Source organism: Carassius auratus, chromosome 10 (assembly GCF_003368295.1).
Source record: "Carassius auratus strain Wakin chromosome 10, ASM336829v1, whole genome shotgun sequence".
Lineage (NCBI taxonomy): Eukaryota > Metazoa > Chordata > Actinopteri > Cypriniformes > Cyprinidae > Carassius > Carassius auratus.
In genome coordinates this window covers 4030895-4050934 of record NC_039252.1, presented here as the reverse complement: position 1 = coordinate 4050934, position 20040 = coordinate 4030895, and the positions used below count along the sequence as shown (strand labels likewise).

General features: G+C 40.6%; 1 protein-coding gene across 1 annotated transcript; it reads right to left on the bottom strand.

The window, feature by feature from the left end:
• Nucleotides 1-196: 196 nt before the first annotated feature.
• Nucleotides 197-19411, bottom strand: LOC113109589 (structural maintenance of chromosomes protein 5-like). Its single transcript, XM_026273247.1, has 24 exons — nucleotides 19166-19411; nucleotides 18887-19028; nucleotides 18028-18080; nucleotides 17762-17924; nucleotides 17520-17654; nucleotides 17305-17445; nucleotides 14440-14601; nucleotides 14287-14358; nucleotides 13942-14197; nucleotides 13059-13213; nucleotides 12850-12963; nucleotides 10897-10991; nucleotides 10686-10818; nucleotides 9731-9904; nucleotides 7021-7190; nucleotides 6805-6928; nucleotides 4418-4540; nucleotides 3442-3570; nucleotides 3259-3354; nucleotides 1862-1966; nucleotides 1669-1788; nucleotides 1064-1243; nucleotides 753-848; nucleotides 197-669 (listed from the first exon to the last, which is right to left on the bottom strand). Exons 1-24 carry the CDS (start codon nucleotides 19315-19317, stop codon nucleotides 538-540), a joined length of 3222 nt encoding a protein of 1073 aa, XP_026129032.1. The 5' UTR covers nucleotides 19318-19411; the 3' UTR covers nucleotides 197-537.
• Between the last annotated feature and the right edge of the window lie 629 nt (nucleotides 19412-20040).

Genomic DNA, 20040 nt, shown 5'->3' with positions numbered 1-20040 from the left:
CAAACCACTATGATCACGAGAACTATGACTGCTTTAATTCAGAAATGTTTTTGTAAACCTGCCACAATCCTCCTATTATAAACGAAGCAATTTTCATTTTGAAAAACCCTCATCACTAACACAAACTGACAACCAAACAAGTGATCGCAACAAAAATATTATTTATATTTTAGAGTAGCCACACATGGTATTTATACAACAGTGTTAAAAGAAAAAAAAGTCCCACTCTGTTACGAATTGCATGAATTACGTAAATGGCAGCTTATTTTCAATAAAAAAAAAAACTGAAAGACACCTATTAATAAAATTAGATATTAGTATTTAAAACTGTTCTCATTTTGCATTTTTTGACCCAAGTAATAATAAATGTTTCCTTAGGTGAGAATTAACACGTAAAAAAAAAACAGTTGCATGCATTTATTCATTACACAAAATGTTTAATCCGAACTGGTAACGGTTTTGATGCATTGTGGACATGAAGGCACTTCACCTCATCTGAACTGCTGATCCAGACACAACTCCAGCTCAACGTGTTCTTCAGGGCATTTGTCTGTGTTTGGCACGTCTGATGAAGGTTTTCTCGCTCCATTTGTTCGGCGGCAGCATGTAGGGACCGTTGTGCACACAGAGGATGGTCATCTGCTCCGCGTACTTCAGGTTCTGTAGGAGCTACACACACACACACACACACTCAATGACACGCACATCAGCGAACACATCACACACACAGTGTCACTCAGAAGCAAACTTACCTTGGGTGTGATGAAGAAATACTGAGACGTGTTCACGCCACACGCTGTCCGCACTACGATGTCAAACACACGTCTCTCGTTGACAGGATCCATGCCCTGAACAACAACACTTCACCTCAGGAAAGAAGCTCATGTGTGCATGGTCTTTGGTGATGTAACATTATTTCTAACCGTTTTAGTTACAAACACAGACGTAATTCATTGAGAAAATATGTCATTCAGGTGCACAGATGTACTTTATTATTTGTTCTATTACAAGCCTGAAATTGAAGCATTTGTTGAGGCGTGTGTGTGTGTGTGTGTGTGTTGACCTGGTTGATCTCGTCCACCACTCTGAAGGGGCAGCGGTTGAGCTCCTGCAGGGACATGAGGTACAGCATGGTGGACACGCTGCGCTCTCCTCCGCTCTGATGGTGAGGCGTCAGCTCGTGCAGCTGCGTGCTGCTGCGAAACTTGACTCGGATCCGGATGCCGTACTTATCATACTCCTCCTGAAACACATTTACACAACACCAATCTGACTTCTGGGGCTTTTGCAATACTTTAGATGAGAGGACCAATAAAACAAACCCAAATTCAGCATTAATTGCGACCCTGGACCACAAAACCAGTCTGAAGTAGAACTGGTATATTTGTAGTAATAGCCATTGAAAAAGACATTTTATGGGTCAAAATTATACATTTTTCTTTCATGCCAAAAATCATGTGCTATGAAGACATTTTGTAAATTTCCTACGGTAAATATATCAAAACTTCATTTTTGATTAGTAATATGCATTGCTAAGAACTTCCTTTTGACAACTTTAAAGGTATTATATTGAATTTACATAATAAACAAACCATACATCAATGGAGAAATTTGCATATGAACTAATACTGATCACGGGGCGGCCTGACATGAGCTTCACATCCTCACCTCGTTCTCCGAGTGCAGATCCACCTCTCCAGCGCACTGCATGGAGCGAAAGAAATCACTGAAGCGCTCGTTGATCTGATCCACCAGCTGCTTCAGAGGATTCAGCCAGCGCTCTTTGGCCTAACACACACACACACACACACGTCTGTTACTCGGTCTGTATGATGAAGGTGCTGGTGTTTGTCAGACGCACCTCAGCGATGTTTCGTCTGTAGGTTGTCAGAGCGTTGGTCTTGTCGTCCAGCTCCTTCTCCATGTTCTGAATCTCCCGCTCACGTCGGTTATATTCCTCCACCACCTGACAGTCAAAACCACAGCACATGAGACAGGAAGTGACTGCTGCTAACAGAGGAACTGGACAGTGATCTGAGGTGCAGGGGTTTGTCAGCGGTCAATTCTCAGAACTAGGAACTGAGGCGGCCAACATTATGGCAATAAATGTTAATGATGATAATGGAAATTTAATTATGGTTCATGATTTTCAAAATGCAGAAAAAGCTAATGGAACCGTAGAATCAAGTCATAAAAATGGAATTTACTCTATAATGCGGAATTTTATCAAATTTTCATAACATGATAACTGCTGCAGCTTTTATCAGCTGAATCAACTTACAATAACCTGAAGAGATCATTCTGACATCACTTACCATACCTTCATACGTTTGTTCCTTCTGTTGAGCACAAAACAAGGTGTTTAAAGAGTGTTACTGGTATCCATTGATTTTCATAGAATTACAATAAAATGCTGTGACAGTCGATGCTACCGTACACGGTTTAGTTACCAACACTCTTCAAAATATCTTCTTTTGTGTGCAACAGAAGGAAGAATCTCACTCTGCTTTGGAGCAACTTGAGGAGTCAATCATTTAAATCTGATATGTTTTACTACACTAGGCTGCACCATTTCCAATCCCAAAATGGTCAGATATTGAGACACACCGTTTATCACGCTTAACTAAAAATGTACTTTGGAGCTAATACTGGCTGCATCCGAAAACTCAGCTTTGGTGATAACTAAGTGGATATTTCATTACTGCAATATTCATTTCTCGCTAGAAATGACATAAAAAGTGAAAAAACGTTGACCAGAAGCATACATTTACACACAAACTGACCACCGACCGCAACTTTCAGGACGCAGGAACTGAAGCTAGCATTGAATTCGGACGTGCCTTGATGCCTCACGACCTTGGAAAGCATCCTCCGAAGGCAGCATTTCTCAGTGTTCGGATGCAGCCAATGGCTTCTATTCGCACTGAATTTGTTTTGCACTAATCAGTTTTTCCTCAAGGTGGCAGCACTGGCCTGGGCCACCGTTTCACAGTGTAAACTAAAACTAAAAAGAATAAAATACCAGAGGATGCAACAATAACAGATGGCCACACTGACAAGCACTTGTGTAAGAGGGTTATGAAATAACAGCAGCTTTAGTTTAAAAGTGTACAAATAATTTTTTAGTGGTCATAACTTCTGGAGGGGGAAGAAAAATAGCACAGACACTGGACAAAGATGAAGCTACGGTTCTTGATGTAAGCTTTCAGTAAGAAGGGACGTGAGGATTGATTAAGTGAGCTGATGTGTTTGTCTCACAGCATCACTGAGGCCGGTGAAGCACTCGGCTCTGGTCTTCTCCTCATTCAGCATGGCATCAATCTCATCCAGTGTGTCAGGCAGCTGGCTGAAGGCCTGAGAGGAAACAATAACAACGTGTTTTAAAATAATGTCTTCAAGGCTGAATGAAGGATGTGTGAGCCGGAGTCAGACGGAGCTCACTGCGTGTAGTTCCTCTGGGACGGCCGTCTCTCCGGGGGTCATGTTACAGATCTCACTGGCCCTCCTCATCAGGTTCTTACACATGGTCAACAGATTGTTCTTCACCTGGTCCAGTTTGGTGTACGTCACCTGTGCGAACACACAGACACGTTCTTACTCTGCTCGAATCATCATTGGATGAGGAATATTTCATTAAGAGGAGATGTGAGAGCATGCTTTTATTAACTAAATTGAAATATATCATCTTGAAATATAAGCTGCCAATTGGAATAATAAGACCGTTACTACAAATGTAAACAAAACACGTCAACTTTTAAATAAAGAGTATGAGAAAATAGACGATTAATTCTTCATTCAAAAGTTTGGAGTTGGTAAGATTTTTAAATACTGTTGATTATATAAATATTTATATAAACACAAGTCTCTTTTGTTCACCATCGTGGCACTTGAGAAAAAAAATATATATATTGTAAAATATTATTACAGTTTAAAAATGAACGTTTTCTACTAGAATATTTTTATAAATGTAATTTATTCCTGTGATGTTTGTGATTACTCCAGTTTTCAGGGTCACCTGATCTTCAGAAATCATTATAATATGCGGCTTTGAACCTCAAGAAACATTTCTGATTATTATCAATGTTGAAAATGTTTTTGGTGCTTAATATTTTATAAAAAAGAACAGCTAAATTCAAAATATAAATATTAGTGTAACATTATACGTCTTGTCTTTCGATCAATTTAATGGGTCCTTACTGAATAAAAGTATTAATAAATGTTACTAACCTAAACTTTTAAACTAAAATGTAATAACATTAACACAATATTACATGATCATTTTTATAAAAACAACTGAACTGGGCTTATAAAAACAAGTTTACATTTATTTGTTGACTGATCCCATTAAACTCAAATATGTTGGATTCTGGAAATAAAACACACTGAATGTCATTTGCGGCGTGACGGATGGTCTCACCTCGGCTCGCTTGAGCTCAGCTGAACTGTCCCTGCAGTCCGTCTCCAGTTTGGTTTTCTCAGCGGAGAGACCTGCGCTCTGAAGAGCCAAGTACACCTTCTCCATACTCAGTCTGGCCTTCATCTACCAACACACGTATGAGGCCATTAGAGCGGACACGAAAAATTCATTTGGGAATCGAGTAATCTGTCGACTGCTTTGACGATCGAGTAATCAGACAATCATAGAGCCCTATGATTTCCAAGATGCATAAAAGTTCAGGTTAACTTGAAGAAAATGCGAAAGAATTCAGAAAAATATGACTCAATGTGATGATAAAACTACTACTACTAATAAAATTATAAATCAAAACATTATTTTAAGGGATAACCAGAAAGATTATTTACCAGAATTTATTTCGGATAAAATTTTTTTTTTTAAATAATAATACATCATTTTTTAAAATAAAATCAATTAATTGGAAATGCTTTTGATTATTAAAATTTTATTTAACCATTAAAACAGAATATAGAAAAATTCAAATGTAGAATAAAAGAAAAATAAAACTGATTTCATAGGGCCCAATAAATATAAAAATGTTTGTTGTTGTAATAAAAATAGACTTAAGTGAATATTAGCCTTTGAGATTACTTAAAATACATATATAAAAGCAATAAGGCATTAATAATTAGTTCAAGTAAAAGAATCAAAAGCAAGTACCGTATTTTCCGGACTATAAGTCGCACTTTTTTCATAGTTTGGCTGGTCCTGCGACTCATAGTCAGCTGCGACTTATCAAAATTAATTTGACATGAACCAAGTTAAAACATTACCGTCTCCAGCCGCCAGAGGGCGCTCTATGCTGCTCAGTTCTCCTGTAGTGACACTGAACACTGAAGACATAGAGCGCCCTCTCACGGCTGTAGACGGTAATGTTTTCTCTTGGTTCTAAATAAATGCGACTTATAGTCCAGTGCGACTTGTATATGTTTTTTCCTTGTCATGACGTATCTTTGGACTGATGCAACTTATACTTAGGTGCGAGTTATAGTCCGAATTATATGGTAATCATATAGTTTTATTGAACAAAACTGTTAAAATACATAATGGCCAGACGATTGTTTAACACTTTACTGCACAATCTAATCCTTCTTTAACCCTCTTGGCGCCACGGTCGAGTTTACTCGACAAGATGCGGCACTGAATAAAACGGCCGATTTTGTCAAATAGGGTGTCAAATTTCATGCAACCTCCCCTGCACCAGACAGCAGACATATAATACTTAATCTCTGACTCAAAAAAACGTCATGCTCCTATACAAAATCTTCGAGCTAGAGCGCATTGAATCAGTGCGAAAAAAAAAGCGGAGCTAGTATGAGTGTGAGCCATTTTATCTGACCAAAATTGTCAACGTCAGTGATTATTGGCATTAGATTATTATTATTATCATTATTATTATTATTATCTAATGGCATCAATAAAGCTTAAATAAAGCCGCAATGAGGTGTTGGGACTTCTATTCGCGGACACTGATTCTGAAGGGGAATATCTGCATTCAGAAGATACTGAAAGTGAAAGAATAGCCCTACACCAAGCACAAACGGTGAATCCTTTGCCCAATGTAAATGGTCCTTTGCCAAATGTCAGAGGTGTGAACAATGTTTGCAGGGGTCGGAGTGTTCATCACGAAATTAGCAGGTGTGTTATTGTTGCGGGGACGAGGCGGGAGATTTTTACCACGCTAGACATGTATATTTGTCTTCTGACTGCACCTCTCCGCAATCGCGGCGACAGTATTGTAGTGAAGACTTTGTCTAATGCCAGTGGGTATGTTAAACGAGGTCGAAGTATTCATAGGACAGTTAGGAGGCAAGGTGGGGAGTCGCAATGACACTGACAGTAGTTCGAGCTGTGCTACATGCATTCGGTTTGTTTCTACCATTTATTAGTAATGATTTACACAGTTTGTTTACTATTTACCCGAGTATTCAGTATTGTGCAATATAGCACACAGAAGGTGAGGGACATTTTTGGGGGGAAAGAAGTGCTGCATTTTATTATTTAAACGTGACTTTTCATGAAAATTCTATAATTCAAGATGACCACCCCCATATGACGTCATAATATGCAAATTAGATGGGAAAATGTAATCCCTACATAAACATTGGGTCATCCTTAATATTTCTATAATTGACAGAAAGTCTCTATCTTTTATACATTTTAAGATATAGCCTTTTGAAATTAAGATGTCAAAATCGAACGCCTTAGGAAAAAACCTCTGGCGCCTAAAGGGTTAATACAGACCAAACATCAATAGTCTAACAGATTCGACGAATCCCTGCGACATCCCTTGATAGATACAGAACAAGTTAGGGGTAGAAATCAAGCTTCGGAGAACACAAACACACCTGCATGTGACCCAAATATTCCTGCATTATGGCCACTTTCTTGTTATTTACAGCAGCGATCTTGGCGTTTGTCTCCTCTTCAATTGCCTGCAAGTTGATCTCATTCTGCTGCATCTGCCGTAAACTGCACATTGAGAAAAAGATATAAAAGAAGTGTGGGGTGGGGACTGGAAATCACAACAAAGCTGCACACAGTTGGCTTTCAGAGGAAGGTACCTGTCCTGTTTTGTGCTGATTTTCTGCTCCAGTTGTCTCTTCTTGCCCTTCAGCTCAGACAGTTTCTTCTTGTTTGCACGCAGCTCATTATCACGGCGGTCCAGTTTAGCTTGTTGCTCACGGATGGCTGCCATCCGTTGATCAATGCTCTGCACCTGCCTCTGTGCTGCCTGTGAGCGAGATGTCAAATCTGAGGTCATTACACTTACTAGGGAAGCATCTTCTGCCGGATTGGGTATCAGTCAGATAAGACTGATCCAAATCCAACATTCATTTAAAAAAAAAAAAGTAAAAAAAAAAAAAAAAAAAAACAGTGCTGGTATCGGATTGGATTGGTATCGGCAGATACTCAGAATTTTTGTATTGGATCGGTTCTAAAAAAAAATTGTATCATTGCATCCCTAAAGAGGACACGCAAATAGCCTCTACACCAGTGCCAGAACCTGGTCGAGCTCCCAGGTGGTGAATTGCACCTTAACACTGTCATGGAATGGGAAACGATACATTAATCCATTAACAGCGGTTTCTTGTGTTCATATATTTAAAGGGGTCATATGATGTTGCTAAAAAGAACATTATTTGGTTTAATGAAATGTGTTTATGCAGTTTAATGTAAAATAAGGCCTAGAGTGAGCCGTGGCCTAGAGTGAGCCGAGGCCGAGACAGAGCCGAGGCCTAGAGCGAGCCGAGGCCTAGACTGAGCCGAGGCCTAGAGCGAGCCGAGGCCTAGACTGAGCCGAGGCCTAGACTGAGCCGATGCCTAGAGCGAGCCGAGGCCTAGAGTGAGCCGAGGCCTAGACTGAGCCGAGGCCTAGACTGAGCCGAGGCCTAGAGCGAGCCGAGGCCGAGAGCGAGCCGAGGCCTAGAGCGAGCCGAGGCCGAGACAGAGCCGAAGCCTAGAGTGAGCCGAGGCCTAGAGCGAGCCGAGGCCGAGACAGAGCCGAGGCTTAGAGCGAGCCGAGGCCTAGAGCGAGCCGAGGCCTAGAGTGAGCCAAGGCCGAGACAGAGCCGAGGCCTAGAGCGAGCCGAGGCCTAGAGCGAGCCGAGGCCTAGAGCGAGCCGAGGCCGAGACAGAGCCGAGGCCTAGAGCGAGCCGAGGCCTAGAGCGAGCCGAGGCCTAGAGCGAGCCGAGGCCGAGACAGAGCCGAGGCCTAGAGCGAGCCGATGCCTAGACTGAGCCGATGCCTAGAGCGAGCCGAGGCCTAGAGCGAGCCGAGGCCTAGAGCGAGCCGAGGCCTAGAGTGAGCCAAGGCCTAGAGTGAGCCGAGGCCGAGACAGAGCCGAGGCCTAGAGTGAGCCGAGGCCTAGAGTGAGCCGAGGCCTAGAGTGAGCCGAGGCCTAGACTGAGCCGAGGCCTAGAGCGAGCCGAGGCCGAGAGCGAGCCGAGGCCTAGAGCAAGCCGAGGCCGAGACAGAGCCGAAGCCTAGAGTGAGCCGAGGCCTAGAGCGAGCCGAGGCCTAGAGCGAGCCGAGGCCGAGACAGAGCCGAGGCTTAGAGCGAGCCGAGGCCTAGAGCGAGCCGAGGCCTAGAGCGAGCCGAGGCCGAGACAGAGCCGAGGCCTAGAGCGAGCCGAGGCCTAGAGCGAGCCGAGGCCTAGAGCGAGCCGAGGCCTAGAGCGAGCCGAGGCCTAGAGCGAGCCGAGGCCGAGACAGAGCCGAGGCCTAGAGCGAGCCGAGGCCTAGAGCGAGCCGAGGCCTAGAGCGAGCCGAGGCCTAGAGCGAGCCGAGGCCTAGAGTGAGCCGAGGCCTAGAGCGAGCCGAGGCCGAGACTGAGCCGAGGCCTAGACTGAGCCGAGGCCTAGACTGAGCCGAGGCCTAGACTGAGCCGAGGCCTAGAGCGAGCCGAGGCCTAGAGCGAGCCGAGGCCGAGAGCGAGCCGAGGCCGAGAGCGAGCCGAGGCCTAGAGCGAGCCGAGGCCTAGAGCGAGCCGAGGTCGAGACAGAGCCGAAGCCTAGAGTGAGCCGAGGCCTAGAGCGAGCCGAGGCCTAGAGCGAGCCGAGGCCTAGAGCGAGCCGAGGCCTAGAGTGAGCCGAGGCCTAGAGCGAGCAGAGGCCTAGAGCGAGCCGAGGCCTAGAGTGAGCCGAGGCCTAGACTGAGCCGAGGCCTAGACTGAGCCGAGGCCTAGAGCGAGCCGAGGCCTAGAGCGAGCCGAGGCCTAGAGCGAGCCGAGGCCGAGACAGAGCCGAGGCCGAGCCAGAGCCGATGTATTGAAGTTGATGTATTTCCTCAGCGAACAGCACAGATCAGCTCCAGGCATGAAAATGCAGATATCGTCCTCTTTTGGAAGGCCAAACATAGAAGTTTCGCTTTCACGGTGAAACACACAGCGTCTATACTACATTGCAGCGGCGGCAACAACAATACTACAACAAGAATAAAAGACACGCCTTCTTTCTTTGCATGAACATCTGGGCGGTGTTATGCAAATCTTCCCACATAGTGACATAGATATGTGGGGGCGTGTTAGAACAAGCCGTTTCAGGGGGGTTTGGACGAGTCTTAACCTTTATAAAGAATATCTCTTTTTGGATTTGAGGCTTTAGTATTTGCAACTGAATATCTTCTTTATTCATCAAGAGCATGTAACACTATGACCCCTTTAAACACCAACAGTTCATCTACTAAATCAAATAAATTATTATATACCAACATGCTGCAACATTTAAACCCTATAGCAGTGTTGACGGTGTGTGTTGATGGGCGTCTCTCACCCTCAGCTGCTCTTCCAGCTGGCGTCTCTCATCTGCATCTACGGTCATAGTGAGGAACTGTGAGGGTCGCAGGGCCGAGTTACTGGAGACCACGTTACTAGAGTAGTTGGATTTCTTCACTGTGTACTTCTCCTCCGCGGTGTAGATCATCCTCATCTGAAGCTCTCTGATCACCTGCCACAGAAAAACATGAGTTTCAAGATTGTAAGGCCCTATGAAATCAGCTTTATTTTTTCAAAATTCAGCATTATTTTTTCTATCTTCCATGTTTTCCATTTTAACGGAATAATTAAATTTGAATAATAACATGCATGTCCAATCAATCGAATTCATACAATTTTACAAATAACAAAGCCCTATAAAATGGGTTTTATTTTTTTCAGAAATTCTGTGATTTAATACAAATGTATTACTATAAATGATGGTGTTGAAGTGGCTGCATCGCCTGCTCTGGAGATGAAGTTCATGTGAAGTACATGACCTCAAATACTGAAGACAGAGGCATTCAGAACATGCTGAATTCATATCTAAACAGCAGCGTTTTTTTTGCTTTTATATTCACAGACACTATAGTACATATCACGATTTGATTCATTTTACAGCTTTCCTTAATTTTTATGGCTGGATTAACTGATTCTCTGTGTTTTCTGCATCACAAAGATCTGATTTGCAATATCATCTGATCACAAAATTACTGATTTGAATCATTTGTTTAAATTGTACATTGTAACGTAAGTGGATTTTACATTGCATTCAAGGTAAACCCCCTTTTTTAATGCATGTGATCTACCCATGACCTTCATGCTCAAACTGTTACAATAGTAGGCTACTGAAGTTGATAATGAGCAGCAAGGTCACAGACTACATTCATGTGCACAAAACTAGATTCAAAATCTGCTACATGATGTCTATTCCTATTTCGGGCAACGTCCCAGCTGAATGATGGAGGACCTACCATCTCGATCATGCTCTTGGTCTTCTCGGTGCCTACAGGCACATCATTGACTTTGTATTGATAGCATAAGTAACTCATGACCTCCTCAGGAGCATCGAACAGCTCACGCAAATATGAGAAGAAGCCATAAGGCCTGACAAAAAGAAACAAAAACGATTTAATAAATGTACTGAATAAGATGTCTTGGTAGTGGTCAAGTAGAGGGTGTTACTTCAGGGTCTCGAGTGGTCGTGAAGGTGGTCGTCTAGAGCAGGACTCCTCTGGAGCAATGACGGTGTTAACTCGCAGCCTCTGTGTGTCTCGCACCTGTGTGTCAAAAACATTTCACATTGTACTGATTTTACATTACTTACCCTCTATTATAAATGCTTATTATTCTATTATATATCATTTAATTTTAATTATTAGAAAATAACACAATAAATATAAACATCATAAAAAGTTATGCCATTTTTTAAGAATTTTACCAATCTTATATCAAATTAATAGAAAATTGTTTAATTGTTCATATAAAATGATTAGGGCTGTCAAATGATTAAAATTTTTAATCAAATTAATCAGAATTTTCAGTGGATTAATCATGATTAATCACTATTTGCAACTACACCTGAATCCTAACCATTTTTTTTCTGAAATGCATACCAAAAGATAAATAACAGGACACAGATACATAATTTTCATGTATTGTTTCATCATGTGGTTCTTTTTTTCTGAATTTCAAAAGTTTAACATTTACTTAGATCAAATTTACCTGAGCATTATATCAAACCATGCCATTTAACTACAGATAGTGTAAGAGTTTTAGGTGAACCAGTGGTTAAATATAGCCACATATCTATGAAATTATGCATAGAGAAACTCGAAAGAATGAACTCAGAAACACAAACATGAACCCTCTGTACTCTGGGCACTCTTGTTTTTGGGAGGTGTTCATTTGCTCTGCCACAATACTTTAGGATCGATATTTTCACGTTCTGAAGGCTTCAAGTGCCAGTAAAACCAAGTAAAAATGCATATGCTTTCCCAAACAGCTGTAATTTTCGCTGCATTGCATGTAGGCGTTCTGCGCATGCGCAGTGTGAAACACAGGACGCTATAACACAGTGATCCTCAAATCTGGCTCGCGAGATCCACTTTCCTGCGAAGTTTAGCTCTAACCCTAATCAAACACGCATGAGTTTGCTAATCAGTGTCTTTAGGATCATTAGTAAATCACAGACAGGTGTGTTTAAATTGGAGTCTGCGCTAAACTCTGCAGGAAACTCGCGAGCCAGATCTGAGGATCACTGCTATAACAGGAAGAAGAAGCTCCAGTGTATCAACTACCAAAGTCGTCTCTGTTTATCGAGCTTGGCATGAATGTATTTGAGAGTAACTGGGGTAAAACCTTAAGCTTCTTCGGTGTTTTCGTCGCGGCGCTCGCCGCTGTTTTTTACTATCTTGAGAATTCAGAGATCGACGAGACTTTCCTAACCTGAATAATTTGTCACACTGCGCATGCGTGAAATGCGGTAAAAAATTTGACATAATTAACGACAAACAACTAATTAACGCCGTTAACGCGCTATTTTTGACAGCCCTAAAAATTATATAATGTCCAAATTTACACTTTTATGGTATGAAACAAAATGTGCCGTTTTTGTGCTTGTCCCTTTAAATGCAAATGAGCTGGTGCTTCCAGTCCCCTTCCAGAAGAAGGCGGAGCTTCAAAGAGCAGGCAACAACAAAACAGGGAAATCTTACGCACTGAAAATATCAGAAACTCTCAGTATTGGTGTTCAACCTTATATGTTTGAACCGGAATATATAAGCAAGTCATCTGACTACTGTGCATAATACGTGACTGTTTATGTTTTCACAAACTTTATAAGTCCCACTTGTGAGCATGAGCTGGACAAACTCTAGTCGACTTCACATTGCTTTCATATGCAATTTTTAACTACCACATTCGTCATCATAGGAAGAAACCTGGACTTGTGTGTTCAGAGAGACTGTTTATGATTTATTGGGATTGGGATTTTTTACAATAGTTGGTTGGTTGTTTTCACACACTGCGGCCACACAACTGTGTTCAAACACTTCATAAAAGTGATTTTTGCCTAGCAGGTCACCTTTAAATGATTTTTTTAATGAATTGTGCCAGCTTCTACACTGAGCTTCTCACCTCCGTCATGAACTTCTCCATGTCCTCCTGTTTCTGAAAGACGAAGGCTCTCAAATCATTGAGAGGAATGTGACTCTCAATGTATTTTGCGTGCCGAGAATCACGGACATTTATCTGGCAAAAAAAAAAAAGAGAGAGAAGATCAAATCAATCTGCTTAGAAACCCCATCTCCAAGAAACAGCACCTGAATTAGCAGCTGTGCTCTCACCACCAGCATCATGGGCTCATAGACGTTGCCTTCAAAACGACCACGGTTATCCCTCAGCCACTTGAGGGCAGTGTAAGTGTCACGAAATCGGGTGCGCAGTTTTTCCTCTTTCACGTTCATCATGTTGTCCAGACTCTTCTGACGATTCTGCAAACCTTCAGAAGAACATCCAACAAACTAAACATGAGTGCAAGGGTTAGTTCACCCAAACATTCAGTAATTACATAGTTTTCGTTCAAATCAAAGCACAAACAATGTTGAAAACATATCCTTGTGTCGCAGCTGACACAGAACAACATACACTGTTTGAGTTCAGTGCATACTCTCCAAAATGGCCCCAGGGTGACGCGGAGGAGACAAATTGTTTAATAAAGTCGTTTTTTTTTATTCGCCTTGCTATGTTTCTGTGCATTGATTGTGTAAGGACCCTTGCTGTCTATGGGAGGGTAAGAAATCTGTAAGAATGCCTCAAAAATATCTTTCTTTGTGTTTTGATGATGAATGAGGGTCTTACAGGTGTGGAACGACTTGAGGGTGAGTAATGACAGAATTTTCTTTATTGTTTGTACTATCCCTTTAAGGACATAGCACACCAGTTTTTTTCATATTCTTCCTTTTTTTTTTTTTAATCCTTGTAACGGATGCAAAAATACAGAAAATCGAACCTGATCTGAAATATGTTTTGAAGGACGAAAGTTTCGGAGGCAGTGTGTAAATGTGATTGACGCAATGTGAGGTCGCATTTATGTTTTTTTTACTTTTATGAACTTATAGTATGGTGAATTATCCGTATAATGAACGTATCAATATAATGATCTAAAACAGGGTGACTTATACAACATGCGTGTGTTTTTTCTGCTACTAAATTAATCTGAAACATTACGGTTTAATTCTCCAAAGGCTTCGTCTTTATCTCTGCGCAGGTCTGACATCTCGCCCTCCAGTTTGGCTTTCTCTTCCTGGATTTTCCTCAGCTCTGCATTGACAGCCTCGATCTGAGGCGTGACGTCCTCCATGCTGCCCATGTTCTGTAGCTCCTTCTGCAGGTCTTTGATCATGAGCTGCGTGTGTCCGATCCGCTTCTGTCGGTCCGCCTCCTCGGTCTGCTTCAGACTCAGGTCCTGTCTGATGTCATCAACCTAGCGTTTGACAGAAGCAGACTAATCAGCTGGTGTTTCAATACAGTCCTTAACACTTTATGTTTTGTTGGTAGTCTTTCAGAACAAACCTCTTTATTCCTATATTCAAGCTGATCATGTTTCTGCTTGCATTTCTGCGTTGCATCTCTGATACCAGCAGTCTGAGAAATGGGAGGAGGGAGCAGTAGCATTATTTTTATATAATAAAGGAAATATAAAATAGATTTGTGATTTGTGCTGACCAGCTCCTTCATCTGCTGCTCGATGGGCTGCAGCTGACTCTCCACCGAGCGGATCTTCCTCATCAGAGGCTCCTGAGCTTCTTTTAACGACTTCAGCTTCTTCTTCATTTCCTCTCTCTCCTTCTTCACCCCCTCAAGCTCTTTACGTGCCGTTTCATACTCCTAAAACAGGAAACAGAAAATGAAGTCTTGAAATCCATCCGATATGCACATAAAATCTTAAAATGCATATAAAAAAAATAATTTTTATCAAGTCTTATCTGCAGATGAACTTTGAATGCATTTACAAACATCAGGCTTCTGAACACAGGATAACATGACAACATTTTTTTTGCATTTCATGTGAATGCCCTGAGGGACAAATAATTTATTAACATATGGAAAAAACACTGTGGCCTTCCTTGTTTGTAGCAACTTAGATTTCCATTACTGATACTTTAACGATTTTATTGATAATTTCACGATTTGTTGACTTGAATACATTGAACAGAGTAAGTTTTATTTACAAATGTTTTTAGCCATATTGATAAGGGTTTTATAATGACTGAACTACAGTAATTGAACTGAGCCAACGCTGAACCGACTGTAAAGACACTATTGTCTCGCTAGAACTGCTTTATTGCCTCATTTTTAAAGTCTGCATCATTGATAAGGTTACTTTCATGTTTGAATTTAAACAATCTCTATTGTAGGAAGAACAATACAAATAAAAATTGATTTGACTTGATATTCCTATTTTTCATTTAAGTTAAATTCACAACTTTGGATGGAAACATATCAACTAGGGATGTGCATTTTAAGATAATTGCTGGGTATTATTCGATTAGTATTCGATTAGTAGTCGAAAATCACATGCACTCACATAAACACACATAAATAGAGAGAGAGGGAGAGACACTAGTCAGGCTTTCAATCTGTATGATAACAAACGGTTTAATATATTAGAGAAAGGTCTATCCTAAACCAAGCCAATTGATGTTTGTACGATTGCTGAAACATATTAATATAACATAACTGAATGACAGCACTTTAACAACAGTCATCAATTATCAACTGCTCGCAAGATTAGAACAGATTAATTCAGCCATGAATATTAGGCTTAAAACACATAAAACGCTAAAACAGAATATCATTCTTAAAACAAAGTATGCGCTAAAACATATGTGAACCGTCTGAATGATGGCACTTAAATTATTTAACATCTGCATTTATAACAATAACCTATTTCATATTTTTATTCACAAAAATGATCATGTGCACATGCTTTGGGAAGAAGAGGGGAGCGCAATCTGTTCACAATTACGGCCGCAGAGAACACCCTTTCTGCTGTTGCAGCCATTATAATAGTTTAGTTTTGGTTTTTAATGGCAAAGTGGTCATATTTCATTTCAGTTCTTTATTAATTTAATTCAGATATATGATTGGAACATTTTATGTTTGTTAAATTCAAGCTTGTTTGTTTTTTAAAAAGCCTACAAAGCAGCCAGCACAAGACAGTGAGTTGAGCATTTTTGATCAGTTTATCCTTCTCAAATAAAAAATAAAATAATAAGATTAGCGTCATGATATTTTAGGAATAAAGTCAAAATTACGATAATAAAATCATGTTACACTGCATGAAGTAAAAGTGAATATTACACACCTGTATACTTCCACCATAAAAAAAAATAAAAAAGCGTATGTGGCACCTGTCATCCTTCACCTTTAATACTGAAAACAGCAATAGGCTTACTGACGATTTTTTATATCTCAAATTGATTTATTTCACGAGACACTTGTTTGTATTCAATTGTTCTGTTTTTTTTCAACATCCACTCAAATATTTTTTTTTATTATTTTCGTGCTGTAAATATTAAACAGGAAAATATAATTGATTCACATGCCCCATGAAAGGAGGCGAATATCTCACTACAGATTAAAGAACGTAAAAAACATTTATTGTTTGTATTTTATTTTAAAATTTACAGAAGCAGAGGCTTTGTGTTATAATAAAAAGTAACAAAGCCCAAAGCTTATTGCGATTAAAATGTTACATATTATTTCATAATTAAAAGCTTGTAAATAGTCACATAATGTTATTTACTTCAGAAAAATAAACATAACCGATTCAAAAAATATTTTTTATATATGGCTGGTAAATGTTTATGTTATCAATCAGTGGAATATTACATTTTATTCTTTCAACAAATAACACATTTTAATGCAGCTAGCTCGTAATCACGTGGGAAACAGGAAGTTTCTCGCTCAACACAGTGGAGTGCATCGTTCTGTTAACTTTGTGGTTCATTATTTTGAGTCGTTTGGGAGGCGGTGACACAGAAGACCCTCTCACAATATATTGTTTTATGTTTCAATTGTGTTAACTGCTCAGAAATGTTCACGTAATCATGCTGCGTGTCAGTAGTTCCCTGCACCAGTGTGGTTAGCGCTCACATTGCGTACCACACCCTTAACTGAACCTCCTCTGGCCCACTCCTTCCAACCAACCATGTCCGAGCATCGCACAGAGCGATCACAGTCAACCGAACCGGGCTTTGGGGGTCAGACGCGCTCGGGCACAGTTCACATCCTTAGAAAATAATGCCACAGCCTAATCGATATTCAGTCATTAAATCGACTATTCGAAAATCGTGACCCATCCCTAATATCAACTACTATAAACATTTATTTTTCTAAGGTGTTGCAGTTATTTGTCACCGATGTCTTTATTTCATAACTGAAAGTGTCTGTTGACAATGCCAGTAATATTCAGCTGTTTGTATGATGCATCAATGGTGGTCACCTTTTAATGAAGAGTATGTCCTCTCAGAAAGCTTGCAACAAATGGGTTTTGGGAAAGTTTAATCTAGTAAGATCAGCACTCACCACCCAGGGTTTCTTCTTCTCTAGCATCTGGATCCTGTCCAAGTGTCTCTTCTTCATGTAGTAGCGCTCTACATCCAGTTTGTTCCTCTCGTTCCTCTGTCTGGCCTTCTCTAGGAAGGTGGCTTTCTCCTTACACACATTCTGTCAAAAACACCAGTGAAATCAAAGACCTAACACAGCCTTAAGATGCATTTCAAAACAAGAAAAACATTCACCTCCAGTTCCCTCTCTTTGCTGCGAAACGTCTTGAGTTCGCAGTGAAACTCGTACATTTCTGGCGGGCCGACCGATTTCTCAGTGGCTTCGAGAAGTTCGATCTTACTCATCTTAGCAAACTCACCAACCTTCTCCTGCAACACCAAACAAAAGACAAACGGTTCTCTTGTGCAGCTCTTCCAAACTTCACAGATGTGTCTGACGGTCTGTAGTGTGCAGAGGTGTTAATAACAGCGCTCACCTGCGGTAGGAACTGACACAGGTTCCCGACCTGAATGTGCAGCTCTTTCACAGCCTCCTCCACAGCTTTCTGACTGGAGTGTTTTCTGTTGAGCATCCACGTCGACTGGTTGTTCTCCACCTGGATCTCTCTGGTGATTACCAAGTTTCCACTCGCTCTGTATCTGGACACAAAGAAAGCCGAGAGGAACCGAGCAACTCGATGTCTCTCCAGGGACTTTTAGAAATAATGGACATGCATCATAATATGTATAAATATACACTTACAGCTCAATTTCAACTGAACCCTTACTGCATCCTCGCTTCACATACAGACCAACCTAGAAACAGAACGACATCTGCTTTATTTATTGTCATCAATAAATCTGGTTTAAGTATGACTGGTCTACTCGTACAACTTGAATTCATCTTTTGCATTGTATTTTTTTTGTAAACACGTCTATTCAGTTTTTATTAATTCAGTTTGGCTTAAGTTATTTTAGAAAGTTGCCTTGGCAATTGGCTGAAATAAAATAAGTTCAAGCCCTCTTATATTTTATTTTTAGTTCGAGAAAAAAAAATATCATTATCATTTAACCTTTAAGATAATAACCACAGTATTTTCGTGATTAAGTTTCCTGTCTGTAAATGCTAAAAAAAAAAAGTATTGAAAAAGACAAAAAATGATATCTTCAGTGTTATATATGTTGTGCTGATTCAAGCACCAATTCCATAAATGCACATTATTTAAGGTATATTTAACTCTTAAATCATTCAGTGTCTCCTATAACTATTTTCAGGGTGGATAAACTTCTCTGTATGTATCAGACACAATTCATGTGGGGTTTTCTCTATAAAGAAATCTGTTCTAGTGTCCCTGCTTGTCTGTGAAAGTTACCGGACTTTCCAGTTTGTACACTTTGTTTGCATGCTAACTAAAGGCAACCAAATAATCTCGGCACAACTGCCTCCAAAGCCCCTGCAAATGCAAAAACTGCATTAACACAGATTTAAGAGAACTACCCATGTGTTTGTGCACTTTGGTACAGTGTCTAGAAATGGCTGGAGATGTTGATGACACTCAGTCTACAGTGTAATAGGTGTAAGCTAACACTAGGCTCTCTCGGGGCTCAGGTGGGTGACTCACCTTGTCTCCTCGGCCCAGGACAGATGTTTTACCGGCCAGGCCCAGGCAGATGGCACACACTATACTGGACTTCCCCGTGCCGTTGGCTCCGACGATCATGTTTAGTTTGGGTCCCGGGAACACTTCCGAGTGATCGTAGGTGCTACAAACACAGAGGACTAGTTTCACATATACAATCCATCACGATTTAACATAAAAACACCCGACATTAAAGTGCAAACACCTGTTATGGAAGTGAAAGAGAGATATTTGTGTAACGTTAAAGAGTGAGTTACTCACAGGAAGTTGCGCATGGTGATGCGGAGGATAGAGCCCTCCACGAAACCTCCTGCTTGGCCATTTGTGCTGCTGGACGGTGCAGCTTCGCGGCTGGAGGGCTGTGAGGTGGTTAATTCGTGGCTTATTCGTTTTCTCTTCTGCGGCAGGTCCATTTCTCGTCCCGTCAACCGCCGCCAGTGGGTACCGCAGCAGCGTCGCAACGCTTTCGTTTCGCGCCTGTGTTGAGGGTGAACCGCCGTGTGATTGGCCGGCGGTTGTCACGTGATACGTTCCAGGGCAGCCATATAGGGGTGTTTCACGTCATTAGTGAAGGGTGATTTGTGCGCTTGCTGTACATAAGCACTAGATGGCTGTAAAGAATTACCCTGCGATACACTACAGTCAGTGTACTAACATACTACTCTTTACAGCTCTACAGCATGTAACGTTAGTGTAACTGTGCCTTTTATGTACCTGATGACTGATGACGGATTTTATTTATTTATTTTAACTTATGAAAAGATTTTATATATGTCAAATATATGTTATATATATATATATATATATATATATATATATATATATATATATATATGTGTGTATATATATATATATATATATATATATATATATATATATATATATATATATATATATATATATGTATATGTACAGTACAGACGAAAAGTTTTTGAAAGAAGTTTCTTCTGCTCATCAAGCCTGCATTTATTTGATCAAAAATAGGGAAAAAACTGTAATATTGTGAAATATTATTACAATTTAAAATAGATGTTTTTAAATGTATCATACTTTAAATTATAATTTATTTCTGTGATGCAAAGCTGAATTTTTAGGATCATTATCACATGATCCTTTAGAAATCATTCTAATATGAT

Coding starts and splice junctions, on each gene's coding strand:
- LOC113109589 (XM_026273247.1), bottom strand. CDS start 19,317: ATGGACCTGCCGCAGAAGAGAAAACGAATAAGCCACGAATTAACCACC. Junction 4,541..6,804: donor AATATTTGGGTCACATGCAG/GTGTGTTTGTGT, acceptor GTGTGTTGGTAG/ATGAAGGCCAGACTGAGTAT. Junction 670..752: donor ATTTCTTCATCACACCCAAG/GTAAGTTTGCTT, acceptor GTGTGTGTGTAG/CTCCTACAGAACCTGAAGTA.